This window comes from Spea bombifrons, chromosome 1 (genome assembly GCF_027358695.1).
Source record: "Spea bombifrons isolate aSpeBom1 chromosome 1, aSpeBom1.2.pri, whole genome shotgun sequence".
In the NCBI taxonomy this organism is placed as follows: Eukaryota; Metazoa; Chordata; class Amphibia; order Anura; family Pelobatidae; genus Spea; species Spea bombifrons.
The window spans coordinates 11,883,500-11,901,943 of NC_071087.1; the positions used below are offsets into that span (position 1 = coordinate 11,883,500).

Genomic DNA, 18,444 nt, shown 5'->3' on the forward strand with positions numbered 1-18,444 from the left:
CTTGTATGTGTAAGCCGTGGAGTTATTCTTTGTGATGTTGCCTCTTGTTGCTACACCATTTCCCAGCACCTGTAATAATGTGTCAAAAATATTCAGGCAACTAGTCCAACGGCGTAAATGTACGTCAATAACTCTGGGGTGTAGAGGGATAAGACCATGTACAGTAAATGACCGCGTGCGTGTTCCAAGTGCTGCCTGCTTCTACCATATAGGCCTCATAGACGGGCGCATGGGACGCAGAGCTGGGCAGACATACGTGCCAGGGCATTTATCTCACATGTACTAGAAACGCCAGGGCACACTGTGCCTTTCCGAAATAATCCTATAGAAAAACATTTCACCGCCACTACGGGCTCTGGGATAATCCTTAAAGGAGCACAGTTCATATTTGTGGTGAATATAATTTTTTTGCCATGTCTATATAAGTAATGTCTATATAGATATATCTGTGCATATAATATATGAGCTATTATGTACAAAAGTTACTGTTACTTCACATACCATTATCCACCGCAATTTATCGTTCACCATGGCTAACAAATGGATGTAAAATGATTCCTTCTCATTGTTTCTGTCTAAAATGATGCAGTATTTTAAGTAAATTGAGCGTTTTTGACGCTGGACTTGGCACATGAAGGATCTGCATTGTGTGCCGAGTGCCGTTACCAGGTGTAAACTCTGCAGGGTGTGATCTGAATCTGCGGCTGGATAGCTGGCCGTTCACTTTGTTTATGTAGCCAGAGATATCGCCCGAGTCCTAGAGCTTACTGAAGGTTCAGAGGAGCAGAGCTGTACGTTTAGAAAGGACACCTCGTCGGCTCTGTTACACGCGTCAGCCTGAGACCTGTTCCTATATTTAAATAATCCCCACCGCTCAAGAAGTCGGCAGGGGAGCTGATCGCTCGGAGAGTTCTGGCATGAGAGCGCTGCTGCCTATACCCTTCACCATTGTGTGTGCGCGTGTGTGTGTGTGTGTGTGTGCGCTGATGCTGTGATACAAGCACAGTATTACAAGTATAATAAAACAATTTGTATACTGTATACATTTTACATATTGTCAGACAGCTGATCAGTAATGTGACATTTGTCCTAGGGAATAACGGCTAAATTGTTGACCCTACAGCGCCTACAATTCTTCTTATTTTTTTATTTATATAGCGCCAAAAATTTTACAATACGTATATTTGAGTTACAAGACTAGAACCGACAGATTAAGACAAACCTATACATTAGGTGGAGAGTGCCCATCTCGCAAGCTTACGACCAATTGTGAATATAACTCCCTTGGCTTATCATTAAATTACCCTGATCTATGATTTACCCTCATTTGTGGCTTAAAAAAAATCACGGTGACTCTGAGCACCCTGCTAATACACGTTCCGCACAGATTTGTTTAGCGTTCATCCGATTTCTACTTGTAGTATTGTACGTTTCAGATACTTGTTTCATGAATAGAGGCTGTCGGATAAAGATACTTTCCTATTTCCAACAGGCTCCTTTTACGTTTGGCCTGGGTCAGAGGGCTCCTTACACGACAGGAGAGCACTGCCTTCTGTGTAGGAGCGAACGTAAGGACATCACTCTCTCCGAGTGCGGCACTAAAAACTCAAGCAAAATAGCACTTTCCACATCTCCAAAAGCCAATTCCAAGATGCACCTTCCTCTCTGGGTGTGCGCCGACTGCCGACGGACGGTTGAGAATGAGGAGATACACACCACTCAAGACCAGTCCTTGGTAGTAAGTCTCGTAGCAATATGCTGATGGCAAATCTATGCAAAGTAGATCTCGTGGCATGATATCTGAATGGAAGGGGCAAAATGCCCCCGCTGTGCCTTCGGCTCACCGCCGTACTATTATGGAATAGGTAGAATGGGTTATGGGGCACAACTATTGTTCTCCTGAATGCTTTCTATTGTTTAGAGAGAAAATCATGTTGTAAGGCAAGTAGCTTTTTTATTAAAATACAAGGATTTTGGCGTGAAACTGTTGAATTTTTACTGAAATGCAAGGCATAATTATAAGAAAAAGTGTCTGTTTCCTGCCGTCAGTTGCTGTTTTTTTTTTTTTTTAAGAATAAATCCGTCAAAATTAAAGGTCTTTGTATTCTGATCTCAGTTGGGGGGGCAATATCCGAATTATGTTGCAGTGTTATTGAGTATTAGAGTACCTCAACTTACTATGTATTTTACTTTTAATAATGTGTATATAAATGTATTAGGCTGCATATATATTGTATGTGCGTGTATTATATATGTGTGCACACGTATTATATATATGTGTGTGTGCACATATATATTCATGCACATACATATATTTCTTTATATATAAAATTAATATATTTTTTTGTCTTAGAGTCAAGATTTTCTTTTGCACATGGCACCAGGAAACAGCGGGTCAAAGCAAGAGTCAGTTGGTGGGGGAAGAATGCTTGTAGGGGCACAGACTGTCTCGTCTACCGTGGCACTCAGTAATTCCGCGCCCCCGGACATGGCCTGCGGCTGCGAGGCTTGTAATGAGCGCAGGTAAGGGTTATTTGGTGATCTTTAAGCGTTATTGTTAATTATTTGTATTGTTTCTGTTCTTGTAAACAATCGAGGTTGGTTGCCATTTAGAATTTTAAATGGTATACAATAACCCCTTAACCACCAATGACAGGCAAGGCATGTCGCGCACAAATGTTCAGTTAATGACTGGTGACGTGCCTGGCACGTCATGGCATTAAACAAGCTTAGAAAGTCATATGATCACTTTCTTTGCATAAACAATGTTGCTGTAATGCCTCAATGTGGAGGCATTCAGCAGCATAGAGATTGGCACCATGTCTGGCCCCTCCCTGGGGCGTCAACGTCCGCCATACACTATGTGGCGGCGGACACCCGTTTTGAGTGTTTAGTCGGCGATCAACTATCGCGCTGCAATAGTGTTAAAAACAACCTTGGTAACAAAGGGTACAAAAAATAAAAACAGCCTGGCCCTTAATGGGTTAAATGGGTGCACATAGGATTTATTTGATGCTTTATTATGGTCTGGCATTTGTGTGACCTGTCAACCAAATTTCTTGCTCAATAAATTCCACCAAGCCTTTCCTTGGGGGATATCAGTCATGTTTGTGTATTTAATGGAGTTGTGCGGAATAATGAAATAAACCATAGAGCAGCCAGCCGCCGAACTGATCTTACTTTCTCGGTACCGTAATATTTTCCCCGTGCCGCGCGCAGGCTGCCTCAGGGCTTTGTTTGTGTTTTGAGCCGTAGTTAATGGAAAAGCTGCTTGCCATAACAGGAAGCGACGAACTATCGTGTTACATCACGGACGCCTCGAACACAACAGCGGGAACCGCTACCTGCTTGCTGGCTCTCACCGTGTCATTAAGAGGCATCGTGTGCATGAAATGGTTAATGGGGGGCAGTTTATAGAAAGATCTGGCCTACCAAAAATCTGACCAACCAAAAAATTTCTGCGAGACCCTTGTTAACCCTTTCCATCCCCTCTATAGAGCCATAAAGTTCACTAGCTTGCAGTAGAGTTGATTATTCCACCTCCTAGACCTCGCTGTGTATTTTGAATGGCTGACCTCACTGAGCCGCTTCTGCAAGAACGATTGCGCTGTCCTTCGTACGATGTAATCATATCCCGCTGCAAACTGCCGGCTCATTCAATACACAGATTCTGAACCGACGCATTTCACTCATCTCCTCTCTTCCTTGACCTTGTGAATTACTCTACTTGGTCTACCAACCATGTGCTACAGGATGGGTTTATCTGGCATATGGCCCTTGTATCTTCAGACTGCTCAGCACAAGTGCTTATATACTAATTTGAGTTAAGGTGTGGATGAAATCTGTTCATTAGGTTGGGGCATTTTTTTCTTTTTACCCAATGTAATTTTGCCCTATGCATATTTCCATTTGTTTACCCATTTTGGCCTCTCAACTTGGTACCTTTTTATTTTCATTTTTCATTTTTAGTTTTAGTACTTTTTTTTTGTGTTTTTTCACTTATAGTGAGAAAAAAAAATCTATTTGATCTCATGCATTCGGTGATATGGTTTATTTCATTTATATATTTTTTCCCCCATTTTTTTTGGAACGGGAGAAACTAATTTTGTCTCCACCTCCTGATCGCTTTGTGCCGTGATCAGCAAGCAGGACTCCAGGGAGATGTCCTTGCTGTAACAAAGTCAGCACGTACCTGTACGTCCTAATGGACTTCTTGCCACAGGTTTTAAGGACGTGCAGGTATGTCCTAAGGTGACTGAAAGGGTTAAGCAAATGTGGATTATGTCTTATTATTCAAGATGAGGAAACTTATTTTTTTTTCTACAGGGAACATGGGATAAATAAAGTAAATTCAAACTAAGATAAGAATCACAGTTTTTTAATTAACTTTTGTTCTTTCAGCCCTCATATGAGGGAAAAATTCAGTTTTTTTTTTAGCTTTTTTTTTTTTTTTAGATCTTCATATTATCCATATTGTATTGAAGTTTTTTTTTTTTCTTGAGGTGCTGGATTTTTTAAATTACTTATTTGCCTTTTATTTATAACAAACGCTTTTGTTGTACATCAGCGACTGTTTCCTTGGGCCAAGAATAGACTGAGACAATTTATTTCTGATTTAGTTAGGGTAACTAAGATTAAGTTCGTTATTTTTGTTTGGTCGCAGGGAGATTTCAGCAGAGACTGAACGGGATTCCCAGCAGCTCCAAAATTACTGGTCAGACGTACGGTACATGATCCGCTGCATATACCGGCAGGCTGGGACGCCTTTGGCGGACGACCAGGACCAATCCCTGGTGCCAGAAAAGGATGGAATGAAAGATTTAGTGGATAGGTAATTATGTCCTCGTGTAGTTGCCTAATTGTAAAAGAATACTCATTGAGTGCTGTAGCTATTGGTGTTTTATTTATGGCACATCTCTGTTATCGGCAGCATTGTTCCTATATGTATATTTTTCTACCTTAACTCATCCAGGTTATGTGAAAGAGATCCTTACCAACTATACCAGCGCTTGGAGCAGCAGGCACGGGAATATGTACTGGAAATGAAGGTCCGCCTGCTCAAGCATTTATCCTTGGGGTTCAAGGTGACCTCAAGCATACAGGGACCCCCGCAGGCTCATCAGTTCGTCTCCCTGCTTCTCGAAGAGTATAGCGCCCTCTGCCAAGCGGCTTGCACAATCAGCACCTTTCTCGTCACTCTGGTAGGAGCATGATGGCTTGCCACCTGGTCCGGCGGGGATTTACATTTTTGACCCCCTATGGTCTTTGTTTACAACAGCGTCTCTGTTTAACTGCAGGAAAACGAACATTTAAAGAAATTCCAGGTGACGTGGGAATTGCACAATAAGCATCTATTTGAAAATCTGGTATTTTCTGAACCGCTGCTACAGAACAGTTTGCCGGCTCTGGTTTCACAGTTAAGGTACGAGCGATTCCGTATTGTAGCTTTAATGAAATGCCTCACTTTTTAAAACGATCATTGATTGCTGCTGTGGGGTCATTTTTCTGCCAATGCGGGAGCATAAAATAACATTGTTTCATTAAAACGCTATTCTCCCGTTGTCAGATGCGATTTGTTGGGTTGGAGAAAAGCATGTTTTGTGGGTGATGTTGCTTAGTGGTTTTCTGGTGTTCTCCCTAAAGGGTCAGTTCAGCCAAACATGTCACCTGCATACTAAGTAGCTGAGGAGCATGGGAAGAGCCAAAGCCATAGACGGGGGTTCTATAAAATCCCTAAATAATATTAGCAAGGGGTGCTGATTGAAAGTTTAGATGGGGACACTCAGCCAAGATATATATTAACAAACCGCACCTTACTGTCTTCACTCATGGCAGCTGTATAATCACTGTTCTCGACGCGCTCTAACTTTTCTTATTCTCCAGGCTTGGGACGGCATCACATGACTCGTATAGTGAAGATATGTACAGTACCTTGCTTCAAAGGTATCACCAGTTAGAACAGGAGATGAGTCAGATATCTGAAGAATGGCTGGAGTGTCAGAAAAGGATTGATAATTACGTAGATGAACAGGTAAGCCGTACAGATCCTTGTAGCTTTCCTGTGCTGCAGCCTTCAAATCCTTGTGATCTGTTCCATCAAAATAGGCGGAGGCCCGGTTTAATAGACAGAACCGTTACACCTTAAAACTATATGGACTGTTCTGAAGTTAGAGATTTTTTTTACATAGATTTTCAGCAACAGCTGATGGCAGCCCCATTGTGCTGAGCAGTTATGGTGAAGAAAGTGGATTATCACGCGAGTAGAGGGCACGTGGCGTAGGACACACAGAACCTTACTGGCCGTCCTCTCCCTAGTTGACACATGGGCAAATCTCCAATGTCCACAGTTATACCTCGCCGCCGGTAGATTATACCTTTTTATCGTGCATACACATTCACAAACTCTCTGCAACCACGGTTGGCTATAACTTTTAGTACACCCAGCTGTCCCTATTTTTGTAAATGCGCATCAAGCTCCTTTTTGCATTAATTCTGCTGCATTTTATAGGCTTTATCAGTAGGTGTCTCGTTTTCCAGTCTTCTGCCCGATTCTGTAGTCCAGCCGTGCGTTCTGTAGCTCATTGCTACCGGCTTCAGGCAGGGGAAGAGAAAAATGAGAGAATGCTATTATAAAATAAATGCCTGCCCCGTTTGGATGCGGAATGGACTCTTGTGTGCATTTAACTTGTGTGTAGGGTGGAGAGTTCTTTTAAGTTCCATCCTTGTTTTCTCAATAATTCAGAAAAAGCATGTTTATTTTGGTTTACACTTCATTTTAGATGGCTTTGAAAACCAAACACAGAATGCTTAAAGAAGATTGGGAATTCTTTAAACAAAGGCGGTTTATTGAAGAACAAGTAAGGCCGTAACCTGTTAATTTTACAGTGCTCCCCGATTCCGCTTCTGTAAAAATACACACTTTGAAACTAGCAACACTACTTACACGCTACTACATCCGCTGCTTCGTCGGTCTACAGCTGGCTTCTAACCCGGGACGAGAGTTATGGTTGTGGATTCCCATTGATATGTTTACTGATCACAAACGTAGTTGCAGGTGTTCCTTATCGGAGGGCCGGTTGATGTGCGCTGGACGCGTTATTGATCATCCATTTGAATGCTGGCATTCTATAGTAAATGGGTATTAAGGAAACGGGCAGCCTCTTGTAGTCCAGGCGCACCGGATGTTTGCCGTGGGGCTCAGTTGGCTGGAAGAAGTTCCAGAATGTGCTTAGCCAATCTTACAAATATTCTGCTCCCAAAAATGTATTTGGTGTAATTTTATATTAAAATTCTGCTGCAAAAACATTAATAATTGGGTTCTATTGACTAGGTAGTTATGCTGTACTTTTTTAACCTACTGGTGCATTCGGTTTCAGCAATGCCAATGGAATCGGCTCTACTTTAATGTTGCATAGATCAGCTTATTCTGTGTACGGAACCCCAAACAGTGTAATATCCAAAATATTTTATAACTTGGCCCCAACTGGTTTCTTTGCAGTGCGATTAACCGTAACCCTCAGCCGTCAAACAGCCTGAGAATGGTACGAATTGCAGTACAATAATAGCTGGGTGTTTGTTGGCTATGCTGTTTTTTTGGAAAGCTTTTTGTTATTTTAAAACACTGATTAATTTTTCAAAGCGAATAATTAGTGCTTTTGTGAGAAGGACCATAGAAAGCCTGTTTGTTTTTTTCCAGTCCTGAAGATCTGCATATCTTGTTCACCCCGGGCCATGAGGGTCCACCTGACATTAAATTTGCCCGAATGGTAGTACCCTTGGGAGAGTCAGCCTGTTTATTTTATTTTGCTTGAGTAAGCTAAAATATCGCCTTTTCGTTTTTTCTTAGTTAAATAACAAAAAAACATTGACTGGGGAAAACAACTTCACGGACAAAATGAGACATATGCTTTCAACACGAATGTGCATGTCTGACTGTCCAAACTGCAACTACAGGAGAAGGTGAGCCCCGGGCATGTAAAGTGTCGTGTATCTGCCTTTTTATTTCATTTGCAGGGATAACTCATCATTATAGATCATCATTATCATCATTTTATGTCATAGCTGTACCGGCAGACATAGAATGGCAGTGACCTCTTGCTGCGGTGGTGGAGGCATCTCCCATCCATGCGATTTCTTTCTTGGTCACTGCTATGTAAACTGCCTCGAAATAACTAGCTGAATTATATTTTTGCTCTGCATGCTAAAGGTCATTCCTTCGTGTAATAGGCTCTGTGTCCTAGTCATGGTCCAGGCACTGGGGCTGTTTTCATAGTTTGCTAAAGTTTGATTTGGGTTTATATTTGCTCTTTAATGTAAATATAATGCATATTGTTGAACTCGCCTCATGGGAGGGTCGGCGGGCGGAGGTATTCATTAGACTTGTGCATCCGTATTCGGGCGAACATGAAAATGAACGCGAAGGGTGTGTTTTCGTTGTTCAGCCCGAATAACGAAGAAATGAACATGGCGGTGGCAAAACTTAGACGAAGACACACAACAACGGAGAATCGTAGTGTTCGTCTTTGTTAATCTACTAATCTCCCTGGTCCCTTCCCCATCTAGCCTACCTTATCTACGCAGCATCGCAGGGGTTAACAGTAGTGGAAATCTTGCGAGAAGAGTTAAAGTTGGTTGATCCTAGAGGAGGCCCCTGCCAATGACCAATAGAGTCGCTCTTATGGACCTTTAACTCCTGCAGGTGAAACTTCGTCTGGGGAGACCGAGTTTCGGCACCAAGATTTTAAGTCTGCACGAGCGACTCTATTGGTCGGCAGCAGGGGGCTCGTCTGCCATTTACCAATGGAGAGCAGGCACACTTCATTGGTTGATGGCAGAAGAAGCCCCTGCCGGCGACCAATAGGGTTGCTCGTACGGACTTTTAAAATCCTGGCGCCAAAGGTGCTGAGAACTGCATTAACCCTGTATTAACACCTTTTAAAAAAAAAAAAATAAAAAAAAAAATAAGAATGTACACGAATATTCGTCTGAACCAAACACAGGAACGGGCGAATATTCCTGGAATACGAAGAGTTTGCCCAATTCTAGTGTTCATATGTTATCCAATGGATATTACGGGGATTGTTTGCACCTCCTGTAGTGGGGGGGGGACTTATCTATCTTCTCCTGTGATGTTACGTGGAATGGCGACCAATCCAACAAGTGCCTCACCGTGTTTCCTCGCTCGGTTAACTGGCTTTTCAACTTCTCCTCCTCTTTGTTTTTATGGACTTAACCCTATTTATATAACTTTGTCAAAAAAATCAATATTGATAAAGATGTTGCCCCCGCTGCCAGTGTTCGGAAATAATAGACAGCATTTAAACCAACCGATGACGACCTTAACCCTTAATATACCTGATTGCAATCTATTGCACGCACTTTTCTTTTTTACATTGCAGAGTAAAGGCACCTTCAATTTTGGTTTAAATACCTAGTTTAATCAAGGATAGACATTTATTAAATAAAAGCTGCTAGATCTTTTTCTTACAATTAGGAAACGTTTACATGAATTCTTGTGGTGTTTCAGGTGTACCTGTGATGACTGCAGCCTCTCTCACATCCTTACTTGTGGTATTATGGACACGCCAATTACAGATGACATCCACTTAAATCAACTACCACTACAAGTGGAGTCCGCTCCAGATTACCTGTCGGAGATCCACCCGCCCAGTATGTCTTCAGCCAGCTCTGGCTCAGGTTCCAGTTCTCCCATCACAATCCAGCAGCACCCCAGACTTATCCTTGCAGACAATGGTTCTGCACCAACATTGTAAGTTCCTCTTATTTGTCTGTACTGTCTTAAAGCTTTATTTATTATTTCCCCAAATCCATCATTATGCAATTGTATGTGCTTTACAATGTGGAAAGACTTTTCTCAGGCTGAATGGTTAGTCTCCCCGCTAAATTACCAGCACGGGGGGGTGGTGGTGGTGGTGGGGGGTTTAGGAGAGGAACTTGCTTAGATGTCTGTGCAATCCTTATACATAGATCTCGGTTTTTGTCTACGAAAGAATTAGAATGATTTTTAACCCATTAGTAGTAGGCTAAGTCCTTTATGGCAGAACTGGCCTTCCCCGTCCGTCCGTCTCGGAATCTCACGCTGCGAGAAGCAATTCTGCGAGGAAGCAATTCTTTGACACGCACCCTCATCCACTTTCTCATTCGTGTTCCCCCACACACTCAATGTCTCCCTACCTTCTCCCCCGGTCGCTTCTGTGTCACTGTCCCACAGCTGCACGTTTGCCTTTTCTTCTACTGTCTTCTTTCTTCATCCGCTTCTCCGTGGCTTAAACCTCTAGCTGCACTTCTGCAAAAGGGTAGAGCCTCTGAGGGCACCCTCTTCCCGATTGAAGGAACGGGGCAGAGGATCTCTCCTCTTTGCTCTGCCGTTTTGCCGAAGTACTTCGATAGGCCAGATTTGCGAAGAAAGAGGGTTGCAGAAACACTTTCTCTGCAAATCTGCTTTTATTATTCTGGAAAAGTTCCACAAAAGAGTGGGGTCATGGGGACAGCCGAGGCTCTGCCCTTTTGTGGAAGTTTGCAGAGAGGCCCGGTTCGGTGAGAAGTGGAGGGGAAAAAAAGAAGACAGAAGAATGAGAAGATGCAAGAGAAGGAGCTCAGGGAAAGGAGATGGGCACAAAAGCAGTCGCCGGAGAAGGTAAGGATGCATGAGAACGTAAGTATGAAAAACCTAAAAAAAAAAAAAAAAAAGTTTGTAAAATTTGCAATTTTAGTTAAAATTCATATCTATCTTGTGCTGCCATCATGTGCTTGTCAAATTTCACTAGAATATTTCTTTAAATGTCTCTGATAGTTGGTGAATTGGGCAGTTTTAAAGTGGTTTGTAGGATAGTTAATTAAACCTCTGTTTAATAGCTCTCCTGAGGACCCTTGTTAAGGTCCGATTTCTTCATAGTAACCGACATTATTTTTTTTTACTTAACCCACATTTTTATCTTTTATTTATTTTACAGTGGTAGTGATGACGAAGACGGTTCTCCTTTATCAGCAAAATTTGCTGATATTTATCCATTGAATAGCTATGACGATGCGGAAGTTGTAGCTAACATGAATGGAACGCATGGTGAACTCAACGGTGGAGGGGAGAACATGGCTTTAAAAAATGAGGTACACTTTTCTGGATTAAGCATAGCCAGACTATGACTGTAGCCACAGCCGATTTCCTCATTCTCCTTCCTTCTTCTTCTCCAATTGTTTGCAGTCCCCTGGAGTGAGCAGCACAAGCAGCAGCTCCTCGGAAGCCGATGATGAAGAAGCCGATAGAGAAAGCGGAGGAGAGCAGCACAATCTTCCAAAAGAAGACATTCGCTTGGGGAAAAGGTCACAGAGAAAGGATACGGGGAAGATGGACAGCCCACCCCCATCCTACCTCGGTCCTCAGGTAAACTTAGATGAATTATATTTTGACAAGATTTCTCCATGTGTCGAGGTCACAGTGAGACATAACCTTAAACTTGTGTGCTTCTTTGTAGGGTGACTCTGTACCCAATTCCTGCGAGTGTCATGTGTGCAAGCAAGAAGCCTCCGGTCTTTCACCATCGGCCCTTGTAGGGGGACGTCTGCCTCCTGGACATCAGTTTATAAATCCAGAGAAGCCGGCACATCCAGCACTTCACCTGTATCCCCATATCCACGGACACTTACCGTTACACACAATCCCTCACATGCCCCGGCCGCTTATACACCCCACGCTGTATGCAGCGTCTCCGTTTGCACACAATAAGGTAAGACTTTATTGCTTCTAAATCGATTTCTACCCGTTACATATTAGAAAGCCATCGCGGGAATCTTGAGTTTCTGTGCTCAGTTGTATGCATTAATATTCCTTCCGTTATCCATTACACCCCTCCTCTTTTGGTGATTATGATGTTCAAAGGGTTAAAGAAATTTTTTTTTTGACTTTAAGAGAATTATTCTAACCCCTGACATTTCCTTTACTTATTTAAAATAGTCCCGTTTAAATCCCAACCCCAGATCACCAGGGCCTTTTTTGGTGTTTGAATCCTGTTTTTTCAAGCATTTATGTATTGTTGTTTTTAAAGCCATATTTAAGGGAAAAAAATAGGTTATAAGTTTTTCTTCCACCAGTTAGGGGCATTGATTATATGTTCAGCATCAACCTATATGAAGTAGAATGTCAGAAAAATACATACCCCATATTCTTTCTAATTTTCTCTTTGGGGGTCTTGAGGTCTCTCCCTCAACCAAGTGGTACCTCTTATGATGTCACAGTAGCATTACAGGGGTCTGGTTTTTTATTTCATATTAAATTGTATGTTTTGTAAAAGATTTCATGAAATGTCCCTTGCTGGTGCCAAAAAAACATACAATGCGTTAAGTGCTAATGGTTCTTTTAGACTAATTTCAGGGTATGTAATAGTACGTCCTACTGCCCTTAAGAGGTTGAACGTCAAGTACACAAAGCTGTATTTATAGATTGTTTGATCTCCAAATGCCGTAATTAGTCCTGAGCCCCAAATAGCTCCCACCACCACCACCATCATCGTACTTTTAAAGTACACAAAACAATCTGGATATGTATCAATATATTCTGTTTTAAACCTGCATAGTCATCTGATAAACAGACTTGGTTACTTTATGTATACATTTATATTCGCTTCCTTCCCTCGTGTACAGAGAACGTAACCTTTGTGTTGTGACTCTTATAGGCCTTGCCTCCAACAACTGTTCAGAATCATACAAACAAACATCAGGTATTCAACGCGTCTCTGCAAGACCACATCTATCCCAGCTGCTTTGGAAATTCCCCGGAATGGAACCGGTCGAAGTTCATGAGTCTTTGGGGGTCGGAAATGATGAACGACAAAGCCTGGAACCCTGCAACTTTTTTACCTGACCCGCTTGCAGGTAAAGTTCATGCATTCCAAAAATCATTACAGCCCCTTAAAATCAGGCAGGCTTTAGGACCCTAAAGCAGATATACGGGGCGCTGCTAAATATTCTGTATGCAGTAAAGGGGAACGGAACGTCCCTGCTGATTCGAAGGCCAAGTTCTAACCTTCGCAGTTCGGTGTCTTAATCTGGCCTTGATCCCATGCATGTTCAAATACCCTCGCTGCAGGGCTCGACAAACCCTGTGCACCAGGTCGCAATGGAGTCTAGAAAACACTAGACGGAGCCCAGGGTTTTGCAGGACAAGGGGGTAAAAACTAGCCAGGGCTACCATTGTGAACCTGGCACCCTACGCCTTCCTTTGGAGGCCTGGCCGGGTGCGTCACTTACCTGGAGAACATGCAGCAACAGGATGCACTATGGGAAGAAGGGAACCCGGCGGAGGCAGTGTGATGCTTTGGGCAATGTTCTTCTGGGAAGACCTTGGGTCCTGCCATTCATGTGGATGTTACATTGATACGTATCACTTACCTAAGCATTTTTGCAGACCATGTACACCCCTTAATGGACACAGTATTCCCTGATGCCACTGGCCCCTTTAGCAGGATAATGTTCCCAGCCACAAAGCAAAAATGGTTCAGGAATGGTTTGAGGAACACAAGGAGTTCAAGGTTGACTTGAGCTCCACATTCCCCAGATCTCAATCCAATCGAGCATCTGTGGGATGTGCTGGACAAACAAGTCCGATCCATGGGGTTAACTGCAGTCCCGTACAAAGTGGTGCAGCACTGAAGGAAGGTGTGCTTTGTTTCTTATTGCCCCAGTAAACATCCTTTAATCGCTAATATATAATTAAAAACATGGCGGGCTCCTTGCCCTCACTGTATTACTGCTAGGAGGCTGTTCCACGTATCTGCCACGCTCTAAGTAAAAAGTAAAGTATGCCTTTCAAGATGAGGTTCCTTAGTATACATTTACACCCAAAAGAGTATGTGACTATATATTTTGATTTGCTCATTAATTTAGAAAAGGAGAACTTGTTCAACCCAGTGCACATTGAAAGGTTTGAACCCAGTAGCGGGGGTCTCTCCCGGGAAAAATAATTAGGGGATTGTAGGGAAATAGATTTGTAAAAGGGGACCCCACAGCATTCATGTGCACGTGATGGCTCGAGTGCCCCTTTAAGTCGTTTAGGGTTACCCTATTTAACACTAGGATGGCTCTTATGTATTGTGAATTTACATCTAACCACATTGCCCTTTTTTTCTGTCTGCCTTTTAGGGGGTGATATATTAGGGCCAGCACTCCCCGAAATCCGACCAGAGGCACTCCCCCCTACAACTAGTAACGACACGTTACCGGTGCCAGATGTGAAGGAGAAAAAAAACACTGCCAAAAAGAAATGTCTCTACAATTTCCAGGATGCCTTTATAGAAGCAAATAAGGTTGTCATGGCAACCTCATCTGCAACTTCCTCCGTTTCTTGCACTGCTACCACGGTCCAGTCTAGCAGCAACCAGTTTAAAGTGTCATCAAAGAGGCCTTCTTCCATAGGTGAGTGGCATGTTTTCTGGCCATATATATATATATATTACATATATTATATATAATATATATTTATGTATAACTTCCCTATTGCCTTGGACCCTTAGTCCCAGCAGCTGACATTGTTATAAATCTCGTCTGGCCGCTGTCGTGATTTATATCCTAACTGTAAAGAAAATCACTCTATTAGATAAATTCGCTTTACTAAGGCAGAAAAATATATATGGTCTCTTTGTATTTTTGTGTGTTTTTTATTGTTAGGTTATGCTGGGTTCTATTAAAACAATTCCATGTAGCTATTAACAGCATATACTGTTTACTGGAAACCGTGACCATACAGTGTGTGTAATTTTTTTTTTCTCTTCTGCTTTAAGGTGAAGTATTTCACAACATCAAAGAGGACCATCGGCATACTTCCCCACCCGTCGCCCCTCGGAACAGCCCCACCAGCTTAGCCCCTCTCCCGTCTCTGTCTCCTGGCTCGCACTCCTCCGCTTCCGCTCCGCACCTAACAAATATCGCTGCTCAGTCGTTCCCCAAAACAGCCTCCACCGCCCCGGGGTTCGGGGATCCGCATTTAGGGTTTTGTCCGTCTACAGCTGCACCTCCTACGTCCACGGCAGAGAGCTCGCTAAGCGCCCCGCCGAGCGTCTGCAGGTAAGGAAAAGCCTCCCGGGCAATTTAAATTGAGTCCGTTCTCGCTACAATACATCTTTGTCCTCTAACCTCGGCAGCCGCTCCTACAGCTCCTCATTTCTTCCTGATATGCATGTAAATCGCTTCCATACGTATTCATTACAGCAAACTGACATATAGTCTATTCATACAGTGTATATGATCTTCTGTAGGATTTGGGAGTAGAGTGTTTGGGCTTTTGTGTTTTGGGGGGTTTTGTTCTCCCCTGCAACCCACACCCCGAGATTCCATTGTTTGCACCTCCTCTTCTGTTTTAGCAGGAATCTAAAGAGTTAAGTTGATTTATTTTGGTGTAATAACTTGCACTTAGTGATTTTATACTGTAGGTAGTATAACTCTGTTTATTGTATAAAGGGGCATATACCGAGTGTGAGTAAATATCTTCCAGTGACCCGGACTGCGAGGGACATCGATGTGAGAACAATGGTGTGTACGAACCTCAGCAATATGACGGCGAGGAAAGTCAGGACGAAGACAGCTGCTCGGAACACAGCTCTAGTACGTCGACCTCAACCAATCAGAAAGAAGGAAAGTACTGCGACTGCTGTTACTGCGAGTTCTTCGGCCACGGCGGGGTGAGGATATCCTGTTAATCGTTCCGTGCTCTTTATATAGAAAAGTCATGTTTAGTTTTATATATGTGGATAGGTGTATAGATGTGTGATGGAGTAACTATGCATAATAAATGAAACCGCACCTTTAAAATATATTGCGGAAGGCTTTAAATATCATCCCCTGGCAGGTCCATTTGTGACAAAATCGAACTTTGAAGAAGACAGACTTGATATTATGTTACGTTGTTAGTCTGCAGAGATTTAAGAGATTGTTTAGCCTGCAAAGCTCTTTGCATGAACCTCGCCTTCCTTTCTCGGTTTGATATGGAATCATAGTTATGTACTCTAAAACTTGGTCTGTTATATACATTCCCTTGTGCTAGAGAAGGCCACTTACCACTATTTTTTATTGCTGTCCTGGTTTAGTTAGAACTAGCGGATCTGTGTGAGAGATAGTGACTGACATAACTGCCTAATAAAAGCCGCGTGACAGTAATAGATTTTCTCTGAAAATGGCCTAAAACCGGCACTTCTGTGGCATGTTTGTTTTAAGCCATGGTGTTGCTAACCGCAGCCTTTGAATATATTTTCATTAATTTACAAAGAAACGATGATTTCAGTACAGAATATTACTTTGCTTGTGTTTTTATTCGGTTTGTTCGTTTTCAGCCTCCATCAGCACCAACTAGTAGAAATTACACAGAAATGAGAGAAAAACTTCGCCTGAGGCTGACAAAAAGGAAAGAGGAGCAGCCGAAGAAATCGGATCAGGTCTCGGAAAGGGACGGCGTCGTCGACCATCGGAAAGTGGAAGACCTCGTTCAGTTCATCAACAGCTCCGAGGCCAAGCCCGTGAACAGCTCCAGAGCGGCGAAGCGCGCAAGACACAAACAAAAAAAGGTATTAATACTATATTCCGGCAGGGGGATCGGCGGGGCGCCTTCTTACAAAAAGCACTTTGTTTAAAGCAAAATAGAACATCAGGCATTATGTTTTGCAAGTTGTTTAGCAAGGAATACGTAGAAATGGCCTGATGAAAGTCCCCCCCCCCCCCGCTATCTTGGTTTTGTTTCTCCATAGGTACAGACTTTTCTGTCAGTATAGATTAAGACATGTCTACCTTAACCATATAATTAGTGTTATGTGAAGCAGGGATTATAAATGCATGTTTACAATGTCAGCCGCACAGCAGTGTTCCTATGCTGTTGCATAGAAGAAACCCAAGATTTTCTTTCCATGGCAACCGTTTAGAATGGGGCCGTTATTATAATGATGCATACTGTTTATCGAAATATTTAGATTTTTTTTTTTTTGCACCTTTATACTATTATAATTACCCGTGTGCTACCCCATAGGGTTATGGGGCGAGCCCAGCAGTCAATGTAATTTTTAGCCATGTGCTCGGCTCAGAGAGGAGCGTGCAGGAATCCTGCGCCGGCACGACTGAGGAAAAGACAGAGAAAGCAGAAGCCGAGCCGGACGCAGAACCACCAGGAAGGCAGCAGGTTAGCAATCTGGGTTTAGAGCATTTTAAGGTGCGAGGTGTCGCGGTCCACACACAGCACATGTTGTCGGCCCCGCTTAGCTTAAATTCAAGCACTTAGATTAAAGCTTTTACTGTCACGCCTAACATTTTTTTTCTTCAGCTTTACTTTCTGGGTTTTGAAATAAAAGGGGCTTTTTTTTTTTAACTATTAACATCAAACAAAGATGTATGTATTGCTAGTACTTCCACAGGTTCGTGCTCTAAGGACGGCCCGATCTTGTGAAAGATTTGACACACAAATTCAGTTTGGTGTTCAGGAGTGTATCGCTAGGTGCTAAGACCTAACCGAAATACCCCCGAATACCGGTCTGGGACGGACTGGGACTATCCAGGGCCCTGGGCAATAAAAAGCCATGGCCCCCTGTGGTGATGCCCCTCCCCTAACCATACCCTATTTTGACCACACCCCTTCCATATTAAGCCCAACCCCCCGTGGTTACACCCCCTTATATCTAAGGGTCCATCCGACCTTCAGGCTCCTTCTGACCTACGTGGTCCATCCGACCCTTGTGGGACTCACAGGTCAGTCCGCCCCTGTACCCGGTATTGCTTCATTTTTATTCTTTATTCCGCATAGCCGGCGTTGATTTTTTTCCACTTAAGCATTTTTTGGTGGCGTGTGCAAACTGCACAATTGTTTATAGGTCTTTAACTACTTCTATTGTGCCAAGTTCTATCCATTTAGTAGATGTTGAACCCAGTAGGGGTAAGGCTTTCCCCCCACTTCTGGCTTGCAAAAAAAGCATTTATTAATAGCCCCATTTTTCTTGCGGTCCAGTTCTTGCCCGTAGAATCCTCCCCATTAACAGGTTAGACAACGTATCTTAATTTTAGTAAACTATACTGTTCTTAAACATATGCTCTAAAATGTCAGCTGTCCAAGATCAGGAGTACCTGAAAGCCTATATTTAATAGGTATTAATAGCCTTAATAATGTGTTCATTTTAAAGCAGGTCCGTCACTTTTCCCTAATCCTACGATTTAAGGTTCAGTTCACTAAAGCAATGCGATAGTGTTTATAAATGAATGAAAGCCCACCGTGTGTGTATACCATTGGAGCCCCCATTTTAACTTTTTTGTTTTCGCTTCATGTGATCTTCATGGTATTTATTACTCCCCAGTGCGTTATTTCAGCCCCTATTGTTGTTGCAGGCGGTATTAATAAGGATGAGTAAGAAGGGACAAAATGTCAAGATGGGGAATTCATGTGATAATGCAAAATTTTCCAAA

The 18,444-nt window shown here is 42.8% G+C and overlaps 1 protein-coding gene across 2 annotated transcripts in view; it reads left to right on the forward strand.

The window, feature by feature from the left end:
- Positions 1-18,444, forward strand: part of FAM193A (family with sequence similarity 193 member A) — a 38,952-nt gene that overhangs the window by 15,791 nt on the left and 4,717 nt on the right. Inside the window, exons 3-20 of one of the 2 annotated variants that reach the window (XM_053458210.1) lie at positions 1,493-1,738; positions 2,354-2,523; positions 4,664-4,831; positions 4,973-5,201; positions 5,298-5,422; positions 5,884-6,031; positions 6,780-6,857; positions 7,847-7,959; positions 9,527-9,769; positions 10,974-11,127; positions 11,222-11,401; positions 11,493-11,744; positions 12,690-12,888; positions 14,155-14,427; positions 14,793-15,075; positions 15,503-15,689; positions 16,338-16,568; positions 17,024-17,173. In XM_053458210.1, the coding sequence (XP_053314185.1) occupies positions 1,493-1,738; positions 2,354-2,523; positions 4,664-4,831; positions 4,973-5,201; positions 5,298-5,422; positions 5,884-6,031; positions 6,780-6,857; positions 7,847-7,959; positions 9,527-9,769; positions 10,974-11,127; positions 11,222-11,401; positions 11,493-11,744; positions 12,690-12,888; positions 14,155-14,427; positions 14,793-15,075; positions 15,503-15,689; positions 16,338-16,568; positions 17,024-17,173 (3,429 nt within the window). The remainder of the gene's footprint in view (positions 1-1,492; positions 1,739-2,353; positions 2,524-4,663; positions 4,832-4,972; positions 5,202-5,297; positions 5,423-5,883; positions 6,032-6,779; positions 6,858-7,846; positions 7,960-9,526; positions 9,770-10,973; positions 11,128-11,221; positions 11,402-11,492; positions 11,745-12,689; positions 12,889-14,154; positions 14,428-14,792; positions 15,076-15,502; positions 15,690-16,337; positions 16,569-17,023; positions 17,174-18,444) is intronic. The other variant, XM_053458211.1, reaches the window with a different exon arrangement.